The sequence below is a fragment of the Nelumbo lutea genome, chromosome 4 (genome assembly GCF_056320005.1).
Source record: "Nelumbo lutea isolate HS-2025 chromosome 4, American lotus-T2T, whole genome shotgun sequence".
Lineage (NCBI taxonomy): Eukaryota > Viridiplantae > Streptophyta > Magnoliopsida > Proteales > Nelumbonaceae > Nelumbo > Nelumbo lutea.
This window is the reverse complement of record NC_142687.1, coordinates 66,565,097-66,582,698: the sequence shown is the minus strand read 5'-3', so window position 1 is coordinate 66,582,698 and position 17,602 is coordinate 66,565,097. Positions and strand designations below refer to the sequence as shown.

General features: G+C 38.0%; 1 protein-coding gene across 2 annotated transcripts in view; it reads right to left on the bottom strand.

Moving 5' to 3' along the window:
- Nucleotides 1–17,602, bottom strand: part of ABC1 (ABC transporter 1) — a 59,245-nt gene that overhangs the window by 12,733 nt on the left and 28,910 nt on the right. The window contains exons 4-7 of one of the 2 annotated variants that reach the window (XM_088941769.1): nucleotides 11,202–11,360; nucleotides 10,713–10,872; nucleotides 4,638–4,747; nucleotides 752–790 (exon numbers count right to left, since the gene is read on the bottom strand). In XM_088941769.1, the coding sequence (XP_088797895.1) occupies nucleotides 752–790; nucleotides 4,638–4,747; nucleotides 10,713–10,872; nucleotides 11,202–11,360 (468 nt within the window). The remainder of the gene's footprint in view (nucleotides 1–751; nucleotides 791–4,637; nucleotides 4,748–10,712; nucleotides 10,873–11,201; nucleotides 11,361–17,602) is intronic. The other variant, XM_088941770.1, reaches the window with a different exon arrangement.

The window sequence follows — 17,602 nt, the reverse complement described above, 5'->3', positions numbered from 1 at the left end:
AAGAGAAAAGAGATCATCATCTAGAAAGAGAAGGCTAAATGGGGTTTTGAAACCCAGAACCCAAAAGGCATACGGTTAATTAAATATGTGGCAGTAAAATAGCATCTCCCCAAATTTTGATAGGAACGTGTGATGCAAACAGGAGGCATCTAACAACCTCAACTACATGGCGGTTCTTCCTTTCCGCCGCTCCATTCTGTTGTGGAGTGTAGGAACAAGAACTCTAATGAATAACCCCAAAAGGTCTCAAAGTATGATGAAAGGTTCTTCTCAAAATATTCCTTAGCATTATCAAAGTAGAATATTTTGATCCGGGTGTTAAATTGAGTAAGAATAAGTTCATGAAACTTTTACACAGTGGTTGAAACTTCATCCTAGGATTTCATGAGGTAAATGCAAGTATAACAAGAATAATCATTAATAAAGAGGATAAAATGCTTGTAACCCCCCATAGTAGGCAGATGATATGGCCCCCACACATCATAGTGCACAATATGAAAAGGAGAAATAGATCTTTTATTGCTTACTGAATAAGAATGTCTACAATGCTTTGCAAGTTCACATGACTCACAATGAAGACTCGATAAAGTCATTCCCTTAAACATATCAGGAAACAAATGACTCAAAGCAAAAAAAAGGTAAATGACATAACATGACTCTATCAAAAGACTGATAATACAGACTCCAAGGATACTCCATTAAGTGGTCCAAGACTCCTATCAGGTGTGTCCAACAAGTATATTCCATTTACCTCATGGCCACTCCCAATCGTCCTCTGAGATGTTAGGTCCTGAAAAACACAATGGGTAGGAAAAAAGGTTATGCTACAGTTCATGGATTTAGTCAAGCTACTAACAGATAAAAGGTTGGTATTAAGTTTGGGGAAATAAAGAACAGAGGATAAGACAAGGGTACTAGAGGCCTTGAAATCCCTTTTACCAGAGATGGGAGCAAGAGACCCATTAGCAAGGAATGTCTTCTCTCTACCAGAGAGGAGTTTATATGAACAAAAGAGGTTTATAAACTGGTCATATGGTCTGATGCACCAGAATCAATAACCCAAGGGATTTTATGATTACTTGAAATAGTAGCATGATTTGCATAAGCACGTGTACCTGAGTGAGCAAATAAGGATGATGAGGTGTTACCGGAAGGGTTGGATGCTAAGATAGTGGTTTCCAAGTGATTCAGTAACCTCCCATACTTTTCAAACTCTGCCTTTACTATTGCTAGCTACTCCATAGCAAATTTTTCTTCACTTTCTCTATTCCCTCCTTCAGGCATTATGGTAACATTAGCATTCTTAGGCTTTCCAGTCTGACCATTCTTCTTAAAATTACTGTTATTGTTGTTATCCTAAAACCTGTCCAGGAGAAGACCTGGATGAAGTTTCCAACAAGTGTCCTTAATATGCCTTGGTTTCTTGTTGTATTCACACATCACTTCCTTCTTCTTAGTCAGACCCTTTGGCTTTATTTTAGCATGTGCAAAGTATTCTGTAGGTGGACCCTGTAACTGTACCTACCGCCTGTTCTCCTCACTGCTTATCATAGCACATGCCTAAGCAAGAATGACCTCATCCTTGGCCAGAATATTTTGCCTAGTAATGTCAAACTCCACTTTGAGTCTTGTAAGAAACTCAAACACCCTGTTTCGTTCCACAAATTTTCTGAATGTCTCTACATCCTTGGTGCTCTCCCATACCATTGTTTCCATAACATCAATCTCATGCCATAGTGACTTCAACATTGAGTAGTAAATAGCTACACTCTTCTCTCCCTGTTTCAAATTTTTCACATCATTCTTTAGCTTGTAGGCCCTTGCAACATTCAATTTCTGAGAACATAGTTTTCAAATCTCCTTAAAAGTCATCCAGAGATAATGTTGACTTATGTGAGGCTACATAGAACATAGTTTTCAAGGCACCAAGGCGAACCTAGGCGACAGGGGAGCGCTTAGTTGCCTGGTCGCCTAGGCGTCGCTTAATGTCTAAAAGAAAAATAAAAATAAAATAAAAAAGGGGATAAACCCCTATTTTTGCCATTGAAATGGAATACAAAAGGGCAAAGCCCCTGTTTTTGTTCCAAAATAAGAAAAAGAAGAAGGGGTAGAGCCCCTGTTTTTTGTTCTAGAAGAAGAAGGAGGAGGAGGAGGAGGAAAGAAGAAGGAGCGGAGCCCCTATTTTTGTTCCAAACTTCCAAAACAAGAAAAAGAAGAAGGGGGCAGAGCCCCTATTTTTTGTTAAGAAGAATGAAAAGCATACCTTCTATGATCAATTTCCCTTTCTTCTTCAAAGACATACAGCTTGGAACTTGATGAGGATATCTCTTGAACTCGTCTTTGAATATCATATCTATATCTCTCAAAACTCATCTTTGGATATTTTATCTATCATAAACCTTAAAAAGATAAGAGATTAATAAAAAAATTATTATAATATGAAAGAAATAAAAATAATGATTCAGTGCATCATGTCTTTATAAAATATAAAAAAAAATATTAAATATGAAAAAATTACAACATGTTAAAGATACATCATATGGCATTTGGGCGAGGTGAGACCCAAAAAGCGCCCACACACCTAGGCAATGCCTAGGCGCCCGCCTTGGGGTCGCCTTGACAACTATGGCATAGAATTGACTAACCATTCAATCATTGTGTAGTTCTCCTGCATCCACTTCTCATATGTAGGATCAATTTCTATTGCTTTCTCCTTACTGCCCGTGAGAAACCCTAGTTTACCTCCACTACAGACATAAATATTTATATATTGTGCCCAGGCCAAATAATTCGTTCCATCCAATTTGATTGTAGTCACTCCTATCAAAAGGGAATCTACTGGACTAACCCCCGACACCGGGATCTGCTTTATCTCACTTCCAAATTGCTCCATTGACCAAACAAAAATAAAAAAAAAAACAAGGTTTTTAATCTTTATAAACCTAACTAAGGTCAGTTCAACACCTAAAGGTCCCAAAACTAGGGTTTCACTACACCCGGTTCCTGGGAAGAAAGAGAGAAGTAGTTGCTCTTACTAGAGCTTCCCAAACCTCTTCCAACTGCAATCGCCCACCTCTGGAGATCAAAAGGAGCCATCCAAGCCTTGAGTGCCACACCCAAACAGTCTCTTTAACCTGTAACTAGAAACTCTCTAGTCGGCTAGGATTTTGGGAAAAAATCAGCAGCCCGATTCTAACTCTCCAAACCCTCTACCAACTAGGAAAAAATGTTCTCTAAAGAAGAAGGGGGAAGGAGTTTGATCATCTCCTCTCACCCCTCACTAATTCTTTTATTAATATTCATTAACTAGATTAATTGCAAGTCTGCCCTTAAGTGGGCGGCCAGCTAAGCAAGAACTTTAAAAGAACTTATGAAAGAGGTTAACAGGCCCATTAACATACAGAATAAATAACATACTACTTAAAACATAAAAACAAATACTAGGGCCCATTTGGCCCAGTCTCTCTACACCCCCTTCATTTCGTTAACTCTTGCACATACATTAAAATCCCCACCTAAAAACCAAGACCCAGTGCTGCATCATGAGCCCCCTCCAACTCCTCCCAAACCTCAGTCCTACCTCCACCATTTGGCCCATAAACATTTGAAACCAATACCATCCCTTTAGTTTCCCAATGATCCAACACCATTGACACCAAGTAAAGACCCTTGAAATAACCAACCTTTGTCTACACCTCTAAATCCTACAAAATTAATAATCCTCCCAATAATCCCTCCGATTCACACCCAACCCATCCATCATTACTTGATTCCTATAAATCTACAATGACAAAAGAATCCAAAACCTCCAACTTTATTTCTTGCAGCAATAACAAACCCACCCTATTATCCCCCACCAAGTTCCTAACTACCTCCCTTCTTCTGAAATCTCTCAATCCCCTCACATTTCAAGAGATAATTATCAACATTTTTGCTTGTTTCTTTCTTTTTCTTTTTCTCTTTTTCTTCTTTTTTTTACCTAAATGGAACTATCAGCATCATCAGTTACTGGCATCTTGAATCTTCCTTCTAATTCCTCAAACATTTGCCTACAAAAATGTCACCTGCACATTTAATCCCAACGCCTTACTGGCTTCTACTTTGGTATCAATAACCTTGTCCAAATCAATAGTTTTATTAACAGAGTGAGTTTAGTTGACACCAATCTCCTCTTCACTTACTTCACTTGAATCATCCTCATCCTTAGACTCAATATCCACCACCGCCTTGTCTTTTTTTTTTCTATTAGAGGCCTGGGACGATACCTTCTTTTCTTATTATAAACCTTGGGCCTGAATGTTTGTTGCGATTTTCTTTTACTCCCATCATCCCCTTTCTTCCTCATTCCTTTCATCTTCCCCACTGCTGTTCCTGTTCTTCTCAACGCCTCTTCCTCCTTATTTTCCTAAATCAAGTACTCCCCTTTGATTATTTCCATTTCCTTTGAACCTCACTTCTTCACTGACACCACACTCCACACCTTCATCAAACCCTTCTCAGTTTTGCTCATGTATTAATTCAAAATCATTTCTAAAAACTTCACTAGGTAATCTAACATGGAGAAAAATGAGAAGATAAATACAGGAAACTCACTTGAATAAGGATCAAGTAAAAACAAATGAATAATGAAAGCTTGCCTGCATGAAACGAAAAACGAACAATTCCATCAATGTCAACTCAAGCAGCTTTTTCCCTACATAATCACGAGTTTCCTTGGGCAAAACTACTACCTTATCAATAGGGACTCCTGCATTAAGCAAAGAAAAGGGAATTAGTGAGACATTCAACTAAACAGGATGCATAAGGATTTCTCACACAATAAAGTAATAACAACAACAACAACATGCTTATTATAATAAATTGAAAAACTAATTAAAAGGCAAAGTATAGAAGATGTCTACGATGAGCATTGTAACCTAATTGAGAAGAAGAAAAAACAGATACTCAACAAAAACAAGTGCAAACTAAAAGAATAGCCACACCCTACCAATCCACAGCCATAAAAACATGATACACTATACAAAAATCATCCACTAAATACTCCACAAAAAACACCAAAAGTACAAGAATGTGACACTCCCTAGGCACTCCAAACAGATACAGTCCCTTATAGGAGTCAACCAGATGCAATAGCAAAAGGACAAAATCCAGAACCCCATATATCACCTAACCATGCAAAAATAGACCCATTCCAAAAATCTACCAAATTTGCCCCTTCAGTTCTTACCTCCCTCTTGTGAAGTTGTGCTTGTTAACACTCTCTTGCCAATTTTCTTCCTTCAACTTGCTGATCAAAAAAATAAAAAAAAACTTCCTCCACCTCTTTCTCAAAATTCTTTTGGCCTCTATTCCTATTAGAGGCATGTCTAGCATACCAGATACCTATACATGTCTAGCATACCAGTATTTGGTGCTAGACAGCATTAATACTTCCAAATGCATTTTATTGCATTAAAACTTCTAAAATATGTAAAATGGGGCTGTTTTTCTTAGGTGGAGAAGAGTTTGTGAGGAAGGCATTTAGGGAAGTGGAGGAGGAAGAGGCTAAGAAAGAAGAGAGGAAGAGTAATGAAGTAAAATCCTTCATTCAGGAGAGAGCTGAGGAAACAAAGAAAAAAAAAAAGAGAAATAAGAGGAAATATGACAATTTGTATCTGGATTGTGAGAGGTTTAAGAAAGGAAAAAAAATAAGGGAGGTGGTCAAGAACTTTGTTAGGAACTACGAAACTGAGCCATTGATGTTACAAGGATCAAAGCTGGATTGGAGAATTATCAATGAAATTGGGGATTCAAGGAATAGAGATTGGATGGAATCGGAATTTGAGAGATTATCAGGGGCCTTTTGATGTTATGGGTCACCGGGATATTGAGCAAGGTTGGTTTTTCCAAAGGAGTTGCTTAATTTCAGTGGTACTGGAGCATGTAGGTTCAAAGACAAGAGTGATGGCTTCATCCAGGATAATCAAAACAAAATTCTTTGGAGCTGCATTCCCTTTGCTGTTTGTTGGGAGTTGTAGAAGGAAAGAAATAGAAGAATTTTTTAAAAGGTGAAGAGCAAGGGAAAAATAGTGGCGATCATCAGCTCAAGGCTTGTAGATTGGGTTTTTTCCTCCAAACCTTTTGGCTGCAAATGGGAAGATTTTGGTTCAAATTTTGGGTCTTTTCTGTCGGTTTTTTGGGTGGTGACTCCTTGTCACCCTAGACAATTATACCTTTTTTCATTAATAAATTTTCTTTTGTATTTATCTACAAAAAAAATATGTAAAATGGTATATTTTAACAAATTATACCACAAAAAAGATTTATACATGTTAAGAAATGTAATTAAATTTGATAAGTCTTGAAATATGACATTTAGGTTCAAAACTTAGATATAGACACATGAAATAAACATATTACATTGGATATTCGTATCCACATCCATGTCCAGAATCTTGGAAGAGGCATATCCCCATTTCCTGCATTTGTATCCATGTCCATATCTAGGAATCATAGGGCTCAATTCAATAGCATCCCATTGGAGCATATCCCTACCATCCTTAGATGTCCTTCAAGATCAATCCGGTTTCTTTCTTAGTGATAAACCTTTTCTCTTTTTCAATAAAGTAAGAAACCTCATTGGTCTATGCTTGCCTCACCTTGCACCTCATCCTCCCCATCTGTCATTGGGAAGTTCCCGTAAGTTATTTTCTTGACTCCCAAGATCATAATATGATCCTAGAGGGAAAAAAATCATCAACCTTCCCTCATCCATGCCCTTGCCATTCATACCCTTGTCACCTAAGGTTCAAAGTATCGATACGCCTCTGTGTATCGGCAGAGGCGTATCGGTACTTAGATACAAGCGAAAATGGTTTTTTTTTAGTTTTTTTTTTCAAAATTTGGTTCTTGGGAAGATATTTTAACATGGGGTCCCGAAACACCTGTAAACAGGCGTTTCAGACCCCAAAAGATATGATACGATACGCCCAATCGATACTTTGAACCTTGTTGTCACCTACCTAGACCCACCCAACTTTCCTACCCCAAGTCAGAATACCTTCCTGCATAGACCTTGGAACCACAGGCAGTTCCAGTGCTAAAGCTCCCAAATCCTGGAAAATAAATTCATTTGCACATTTTGAACACTGACCAAATTAATGCCATCATACTGAGATCCACCACCTGTAGAAACAATGTGCCCTCAAGAACAGCCTTGAGCCATCAATAACTAACAGAATAGTGAAATTAAGTGAGTAAAATTGCAAATCGACCTTTTCAGATGAATTCCCAATATCAGCCTCGCCATTGCTAATCAATGAAACAAAACCAAAACTCTGCCACTTAGATTAGCCACTGGAGAAAGAATTATTAATACATGCTACAAGATCAACACTAAGGCAATGAGGCGAAATGAGACAACTAATGTAATTAATGTCTCTATGCATCCAATTAGTTCAATTTTTCAATTGCTATCAGGTATCCTTCTGTTTTGAGAATGACGGTTTGCAGTATACTCTGTGATCAGCACCAACCCAAAGGCAACCTGATATGGGCAAACCAGTTGTCCATCTTATTGAAAAAACAAAGCCTGAAGAAGCAGCAAAAGAAGAGCTGGTTGTGAGATATCTCTCGGAGTCCTTTATTTTCTTTTATGTTCATTTAAAATCGTGCATGTTCTTACTAAGCATATTTGGTCATCCAGATATTATTTAAACCTCAGGTAATTTGTCATGTAAATATTAAGGGTATTTGCTTCAAGTTAGTCTTGTCAAAACATCACCTTGGGGGTGCATGGGCAAAAAGATATTTTCTTCAGTTGCCTTATTTGGGAGCTTCTATATTCAGAAATTGGTAACTGCCTATTCATAAGGTCATCACTAAGCAACAACTTACCTAGGCATGTCAAATGACAAAAATGAGTGCATGTTCTTTTTATTGAGAGCATTGAGAAATTGGTAACTGCCTATTCATAAGGCCACCACTTTCTTCTATCTCTTTTTTTTTAATACTAGTAAGTGTATACATGCTTTGCACGTCACAATTTTTGAGGATGATGATAATAGTAAATAATATATTTCCAAAATTTTCTACAACTTTTTTATATTTCTGTCTATAAAAATTATTCTTATCTATACACTTATTTTTGTTTATTATGATGAATATTCGATATTAGAGATGTGTCTAAATGTTTTCTACAATTTTTTTTGTATTTTTTATACTTTTGTGTGTTTTCATACTTTCTTAATTTTTATTACTATTTAATTATGACATCAAGGGTTTACACATTTGACCCAAAAGGTTGAATTTTTTACTCGAATATAAGGTTAATACCCTAAATATAAGGTTTAATTGAGGGAATTGAATGAGGAAAAATGTAGTAGTTCAAATTACATTTTGTGCACCCACAATTAGGCCAAATAGCAAAATAGGGATATTCTAGTAAAGAATAGGATTCAATGAATGTTAATGGGAGCTAATATCTTAGACATAAGACTTAATTAGAGGGATTTGAATGAGGGGAAAAGTAGTTGTACAAATTACATTTCTGTCCTTATAATGAGAGATCAAATTCAAAAATTGGGGTATTTTGGTCAAACAAAAGTTTCGCACTTTTAATTGTAGTATAGATGTAAAGGGAAATATATATAAAAAATAAATGGAAAGCAAGACACCCTCAATCATAATTTACATGGATCCACTCTGAAAAATATAAAACAAAAAGTAAAGTTCAATGAGTTCAATACAAAAGAAACTAAAAATGAAACTGAAAAGTTGGTATAAAAGATGATCTGCTTCCAATGATTACAGAAATGCTGATATTTGAGGCCTTCCAACTTCTTGACATTACTTGACCACAAAATCAAAGTTCTCTCAACCTTCCCCATGACACAATCCTTAGTGGCCTTTTTGCTGTGAAAAAATCTGCTATTGCGTTCTCTCTGCACCAACCAACAAATGACAGAGGGAACCAATATCCATAAAGTAATGAACTTAACCTACCCATTGTTTCTTGAACAGTTTCAAGAAATGAATAAACATCTTAAGACAAACAGCAGTGAATCAGTAAGGGCCTGTTTGGTTCGTGGGAATAGGGGTCTGGAATCGGAATCATAATGGGCCATTCTGGTTTCAACTGTTTGGTTGGTGGAATTGGAACGGCAGTCCCCCATTTGAGGGAATGGCCATTCCCTCCCCCTCCCTTGGTAATGAAATCCCATTCCAGCTGATTTCAGTTCCCATTCTGATTCCCGTCTGAACCAAACAGACTATAGGAATAGACCACTCCGGTTCCAACTGTGAACCAAAGGGACCCTAAGTGATGAACTGGTTCTGGTTCATGATCACATAAGCAGTGAAAGGTATTCTTGATTCTTTTTCCATGGGACAGATTCTCTGTCCCTTTTGAGTTTTGATAGCAGAAGACCAATGGTGAGAATTAAGGACATAAGCACTTGCAGATCCATTTCCATGGGACAGGCTTCCTGCTCTCCACTATTAAGGAGTCATAATAAGATTTCACTGAAGACAAGGAGACCACACAATATGATCCCCTAAGACATCTTAAAACTTATCTTAGCATCCTTCATCCTTGTTATATGATAGACTGAAGAGACACTAGGGAAGGTATCATACAAATACCCTGTACCACACAAAATATCCTTCCAAAATTTTGTGCTCAACATTACCAACCTTGAGAGAAGATTTTCAAGGTTTTGCTTAAAACAAGAGGGACAAATTTAAGAGTTTGAACTTTGAACCTTGAGGAGTGAGGAGGAAAAGGAGAAAGTTTTAATTCAGAGAATTAGCCCTTCAATCAAGAGTTATTTGCTCATTTCCCTTTTTCTTCTGTTGACTTGAGGAAACAGAGAACTGGTTTGAGGTTCTTGAGCCCATATTTGCTAGTAGCTAAGGTCAGAGTTTTGTCCATTCCCCTCAGGGAACAAGGGATGGTTAGCATTATTTGTTCACTTTCCCTTGTCTCTAGCATCTTAATAACTATTGCCCATTTTTTCTTATGTTGTTGTGTCTTTCTCAGTTTTCTTGTGTTCAGCACAACAGGGCTTTTTCCTTTCCATTTCAATATATTACTCTTTGTCACTCTATATTCTCTCTCACATTCAGCAGAACAGAACAGGAAAGTTTCTCCTTAGACATTTCAGCAGATTCAGCCTTCTCACTTGATCAGCTTCCTATTTCAATACAACTATGCTACTTAGTTTGTTGGTTAGTAAAGTTAAACTATGGAAACCATCTAACTCATTAAAAAAACGAAAAAAAAAACTTGGGAAACAATATAAAAATGTATAGGTCATTTTTAGGTCAAAATTCATCACATACATGGCAACTAGGTGACAAGTTGCTTCTACTTCTAGTCTTCTAGTCACCTAATCTTGCCTCTAGCATCTTAATAACTATTGCTCAGATGTTTTTTTCTCCTGTTTTAGTAGTTTAAATTAGAAGTAACAGAAAGTTACTATTTTTTTTCTTTTCTCTATGGTTTAAGGACAGTAGCTATGAAACTCCATTACAGCATCGATGGCAATCAGTTCCTGCAAAAATTTAATGAAATTCATAACAATAAAAGGTTTACTTATTAGAAGTCACCCCAATTAGTTGGGATTAAGGCTGACTTGAATTGAATAAGTAGAGGTCTTGAAGAATTTGGATATACCATGAATGACAAGATAATAACTTTACATGTAAATCAAGTAATTCCTTAACAACCATACCAGAGACAAGTTCCGTTGTTAAGACTCTTTTACTTAAAAGATCATCAATGACCATAGGAACATAGAAGCCTTTGATGTTGGATAGCAGTTCGCAGAATCGGTTTTGATTTGTCGCCTCCAACTTGTAGTCACATTCTCGAGATAGTTCCTCCTTTGCCACCTATAATTCCAGAAAGAGCATTATTATAGATCTACAACGTAATTATATAATTTTCCATTTAGCTGGGAAGGAATGAAGGATCAAAAAGAGACACTAGGTGTATTAGAAATTTAGCATGTTATCAGGATTAGGGAAAATGACAAAGACATAGATGCAAAATGGTCTGTTTCCAGTTTTATGGGAAAAAAGTATAATGTGCTACAATCACCATAAAACAGTACGGACAAAGCTGATGGAACATATAGAAAGAAAAGAATCATTAAGCATTTCTTGCATTTTGAAGGCTCTTACGTGAAACACAAAAGAAACTACAGCTAACCAGTATTTACCTTCATAGCTCTATCTAGATAAAGCCCTTTTGGAATAAGATTTGTATAGTCCAAAAGCAACCTCACATTCTCAATATCACTTTCAATGCTATCAGCAACACCCGGGTATTGTATTTTCATTGCAACCTGCAAACCATCCCTTGTGACAGCACGGTGGACCTGATCATTGTTGTATAATAGCAAAAACCAGAAAAGATAAGGAACAAACAAATGCTACTTAGTACTACAGAATGACCTTAAAACATAACACGATTTAAAAGAGTTCTAAAACTTTCACCAATCAATATATTTTGCAGTTAATACAAGTGAAAAGGAAACATATAGTGTGAATTTAGTATTAAGTGCCTTACAAAGACATTTCAATAGTAAAGATTTCAATTGAAAATCCTCTTTGAGATCCTGATGCAGAAGCAATGCTTTCAGACTGACCAAGGATTAAACTTAACATGCAGATGAAGAAATCAAATGATAGTTAACTTTTTGGGGAACAAAAGATCATATTTTCTCATGCTTGATACCATTCATTTTTAACTACCAAGAGTCAAACATATTAACAGCCGAACAGAGGAGAAGAGAGGTAGGAGAAGAGAAGAGGAAGAGAGGAGAGAAGAGAAGAGAGAGATTTGGAGTCTGCTACAGTGCTGGCGGTGCCAGCTTATATTAATATATATAGGGCGACATAATTAGAAGGGAAAGGACCCTTATGTCCCTACTTAAGTTACAGCATAAAAAACAAAAGAAAAAACTGCTTTAATTTGTCCAAACGGACCCTAACTCAGCATAATACAAACATAATAAATAAAGTTAACATTCCAACACTCCCCCTCAAGTTGGGACATGGATGTCAATCATGCCCAACTTGTCACACAAATTATTATGCCGCACGTGTTGAAGGCCCTTGGTGAAGACGTCTACAAGTTGTTCCTCTGAACTAACATAAGGAATGCACACTTCTCCACTCACAAGTTTTTCTCTAATAAAATGCTTGTCCACTTCAATATGTTTTGTTCTATCATGGAGGATTGGGTTAGCAGCAATGTTGATAGCAGCCTTGTTGTCACAGTAAAGTGACATAGGTTTGTTAACTGCAAAACCCAACTCTCCTAACAAATTTTTTATCCACATCATTTCAGAAACTCCATGAGACATGGCTCTGTATTCTGCCTCAGCACTGGATCTAGCCACCACACTTTGCTTCTTATTTCTCCAGGTGACTAGGTTTCCTCCCACAAAGGTACAATACCCACTGGTAGATTTTCTGTCATCGATTGCCCCTGCCTAATCAGCATCTGTATACACCTCCACTTTCAAATGCCCATGGTTTTGGAAAAGCAAACCAGCTCCTGGGAACTTCTTGAGGTATCTAAGGACTCCTCCTGCAGCTTCAAAGTGAGTTATCTTAGGATTATGTATGAACTGACAAAGAACACCCAACTCCATGAGACATGGCTCTGTATTCTACCTCAGCACTGGATCTAGCCACCACACTTTGCTTCTTATTTCTCCAGGTGACTAGGTTTCCTCCCACAAAGGTAACAATACCCACTGGTAGATTTTCTGTCATCGATTGCCCCTACCTAATCAGCATCTGTATACACCTCCACTTTCAAATGCCCATGGTTTTGGAAAAGCAAACCAGCTCCTGGGAACTTCTTGAGGTATCTAAGGACTCCTCCTGCAGCTTCAAAGTGAGTTATCTTAGGATTATGTATGAACTGACAAAGAACACCCACTACATAGGCAATATCAGGTCTGGTCATAGACAAATATAAGAGTCTCCCTACAAGTCTCTGGAACTTCTTTACATCTTTCAAACACTCCCCCTAACTGTCTCCTATCTAATGGTTGGGTTCAATGGGTGAATCAATTGGTTTCACTCTCAACTTGCCTGTATCCTCTAATAGATCTAGTACATATTTTCTTTAGGAAATAAAAATGCCCATTTTTGAGCGGGCAACTTCATTCCAAGAAAATAATGTAAGGGGCCTAGATCTTTCACCTCAAATTGAGTGGCTAGGAATTTCTTCAGCTTCTATATTTCAGTCCTACAGTCTCCTGTGATTACTATGTTATCAACATAGACAATTAAAGCTGCAATTTTCCCTTCACCTTTTTTCACAAATAAAGTATGATCTAACTGGCATTGTTCGAATCCCATCTGTTGCACTGCTAAATGAAACCTACTAAACCAAGCCCAAGGTGATTGCTTCAACCCATATAAAGATTTTTTTAACTTGCACACCTTCTGCTCACTACCTTTGGCACAGAAACCTGGAGGTTGAGTCATGTAAACCTCTTCCTCTAGGTCACCATTCAAGAATGCATTCTTGATATCCAACTGATGAAGCTCCCAATCAAGGTTAGCTGCTAGTGAAAGGAGGATTCTGATTGAATTCATCTTGGCTACTGGAGCAAAGGTCTCTGCATAGTCTATTCCATACACTTGTGTAAACCCTTTGGCCACCAATCTAGCTTTGTATCTTTCTATTAAACCATCAGCTCTATGCTTTATTGTGAATACCCACTTGCAACCCATTGGTTCCTTCCCTTCAGGAAGATCCACTAACTCTCAGGTGCCATTTTTGTGTAAGGCATTAATTTCTTCCTTCATTGCATCTATCCATTTAGGTTTGGATAAAGCTTCTGCCACATTCTTAGGAACAGAGACACTATCAATAGAGGAAAGGAATGCACGGTATGAAGGTGAAATATGATCATAGGACACAAAGTGAGAGATAGGATGATTAGTAGTACAAGACCTAACACCCTTTCTCTTAGCAATAGGAACATCAAGATCATTAACAACAAGAAGACCAATGTTAAGAGATTCAGGTATATCAATGGGAACAAGTGTACCTGGTTGATGAGAAGGATCTACCTCTAGAGAGTCCGATGATATTGGTTGCATAGTTTCAGGTTCCACGGCTCTTGAACTCTGCTGGCTCTTATGGCGGCGAAGAAAGACCCGAAATGGAGAAGGGTCGGGAAGAGGAGATAGTTGAACCTAAGTGTGTTTCTCCTCAACCCTACTCTCCCCCTGAGGAGAAACCAAGAAGGGTTGACTCTCAAAGAATGATACATCCATGGAGACAGTACTTGCGTGAAGCAGGATCATAGCAGCAGTAACCCTTTTGAGATAACGGATAACCAAGAAAAACACAAAGAGTGGCACAGGGATCGAGTTTACCGCGAGTAGGAGACAAGTCATGAACGAAGCAACGACACCCAAAGACATGCATTGGAATGGGGAACAACGGAGTTGTAGGAAACAAGAGTTGATGTGGGGCCTTATACTCTAGTAACCGAGATGGCATACAGTTGATGATATATGAAGCGTACATAACAACATCCATCCAAAAATGTTTCGTAACATTCATATGAAGTAATAAACCAGGAGCTACCTAAAGTAGATGACGATTTTTCCTTTCAGCAACACCATTTTGTTGAGTGTCCTGGCACAAGAGCTTTGATGAAGAGATCCACACGAAGCAAAGAACTCCGTGAGATCACTATGGAAGTACAATTTTGCATTGTCCGACTGGAAAATGTGAATTTCAATTTGAAATTGAGTGAAAACCATTCTTTTAAAGTTTTTCACAATCTTTGGCACTTCATCTCTAGATTGCATAGGATGCACCCAAGTATATCTAGAGTAGTCATCGATCAAAGTAATGAAATATTTATATCCAGTCTCAGTAGGAAATTCAGATCTTTTATTTCTTAAAGGAAAGGAATTTCTACAATGTTTGCTCAATTGGCATGTATGACACTGCAATTTACTAATTAACAAAGATTTAAACAACTCAAGAAACATAAGTTTTAAAGACTCAAACGAAAGGTGACCAAGACGATTATGCCACAAGTAGGCATGACTCTCACTAGAAGAACTTAAAGACTCTGTAGCCACAAGACCAAATTTATTCTCCAACACATAGAAGCTATCCACCATGCTTCCTCTACCAATCGTCTTCCCCGAGGTCAAATCCTGAAATACACACGAAGAAGGAAAGAATGTCACTGGACAATTCAAGGAATGAGTAATGCTGCTAATGGAAAGTAAATTGATAGGTAATTTAGGAACATGCAATACATTAGAGAGGTTAAGACCAAGAGGAAGGGAGATGGTTCCTTGACCGGATATGGTGGAATAAGACCCATCAGCCAGTCTCACTTTATCTCTCCCAAAGAGGAGGTTATATGCCTGAGATAAATTTGACTTACCGGTCATGTGGTTTAAGGCTCCAGAGTCAATTATCCAAGGGGAATCAGATGTATGAGATGACACATGGAAGGTAGTGGCAATGTTACCTGATGTAGGCGCAAAGGAGGTAGGAGTAGGGCCAAAATCCATTTGGCGAGGTGTCCTACCATATAATTCCAAGTGGTCACAAAAGGAGTTGATGATCTCTTCCTTGGGGTCAGAACCAAAGTGTCGCTCTTGGGGTACCATGGGACTAGTCTCTTGAGATGCCATATTTGCTGAGTTATATTTCTTATGACTCTGCTGGGTTGGCTTCTTACTCGGATCAGACTTCTTACTCAATTCCTGAGCCCGTTTCGGCTTTCCATGAAGACCCCAACATGTGTCTCTAGTGTGCCTGGAATTTTAATAGTGAGTGCACCAAAGTTTGTCTTTGTCATCCACTCTCTTCTGTGAATCTCCCTTGTTAAAAGAACCTCTAACATTTGTACTTGTACCCCCTCTAACATTCGTATGTAGGATTCAGCCCCAAAAGAAGGTAAATACCTGTTGTTGGGAAACAAGTGATTTGTAGGCCTTTGCATCCTCATCGTACTTCCAATTCGCATTCTGATAATGATTCTGTTCCTTCCAAATTGATGTCAAGTCTGAATAGTACACCGAGAGACTCCTCTCCCCTTGGTTGCAAGTAGAGGATTCTGCTTGTAATTGATATATCTTTGCATAGTGTCTCTGTTCTGAATAGGTAGATTTTGCTTGTTCCCATATTTCACAAGCTGTTTCAGCCCACATAAGGTCTTCCTTACTTGTGGCAGCATTGAAACCAAGAGCCATGATATCATCATGCTATTTTCTTGGTTCCATCTGTCATGTTCAGCACTACCAATCTTTGGTTCCTTGATTTTACCATTAATATACCCAATTTTTCCTCTAGCAGTAATATAAAGTTTAATTCCCCTAGACCATTCAAGATAGTTCAGTCCATCAAAGGGTATTACAGCCATGGGGAAATTCATATCCATCCCCCCACTCATTCCATTTTGACCTCCTGAAATTCCTAAAGTTGCAGAATTCTCAGAGGACATGATTCAAACACCTTTCAGACCTTACACATACCTTATGATCCCTCCTATCACCAAACAAACAGTCCTAGAAACACCAAGGATGAAGCCCACATGCACACACTGCAATCTGGACACAATCTGACCACAAACCAGCCTAGATTGTCCAAAAAAGGCAAGATTTTAGGGTGATCTCAGAGCTGATCTAACCTAGCAGTCACACTCCACCAACTTCCAGACACCCCAAACACATTGACTGCTAGGAGGGGTCATAAACCAGTATGGTTACACCACAAGGGTTAAAAGATCAGGTCATCCACGACCTACAGATCTGAATTCTCAGACATGGGATCACATGATCCATAAAAAAAAAGAGGCTCAAACCTCACAGCTTCTCAGAAAACATTCAGCAGTCTGGAGTCATATAGTTTCTTCTTAGTACACGACCAAGGAAAAGGAAAAAAACACTAAAAAAATCTATACCAGTCGTAGGTCTGCACTTTTTTATCTCAATTGAAGAAGACAGCAGGTTGACGCTTGTTCAATCTGCTCACAGGCCTAGCAGAATCGCTCTGATACCATATTAACAGCCGAACAGAGGAGAGGTAGGAGAAGAGAAGAGGAAGAGAGGAGAGAAGAGAAGAGAGAGATTTGGTGTCTGCTACAGTGCTGGCGGCGCCAGCTTATATTAATATATATAGGGTGACCATAATTAGAAGGGAAAGGACCCTTGTGCCCCTACTTAAGTTACAGCAAAAAAACAAAAGAAAAAACTGCTTTAATTTGTCCAAACGGACCCTAACTCAGCAGAATACACATAATAAATAAAGTTAACATTCCAACAAAACATGACAAGAATAATGAGCTCAAAAATAACTTCCAACTAGTCCTTCCAACAAAATATCATAATTCATAGAACTCAAACAATAATTAGGAAAAAACGGAAAGTGATTTACAACATTGGAGTGATCCGTGAATTGAGACATCATTTTTTTGGGGAGTTCATTATGACAATTGACTAAATCCTCCCCTGCCATTAATATCTGTTAGCATTCCATTACAATCCATTCACATGTGACACCATGCGCATATAGAATTTTTTAAATCTTAATATTACCTTTTTGTGGTCAATTTTGCCC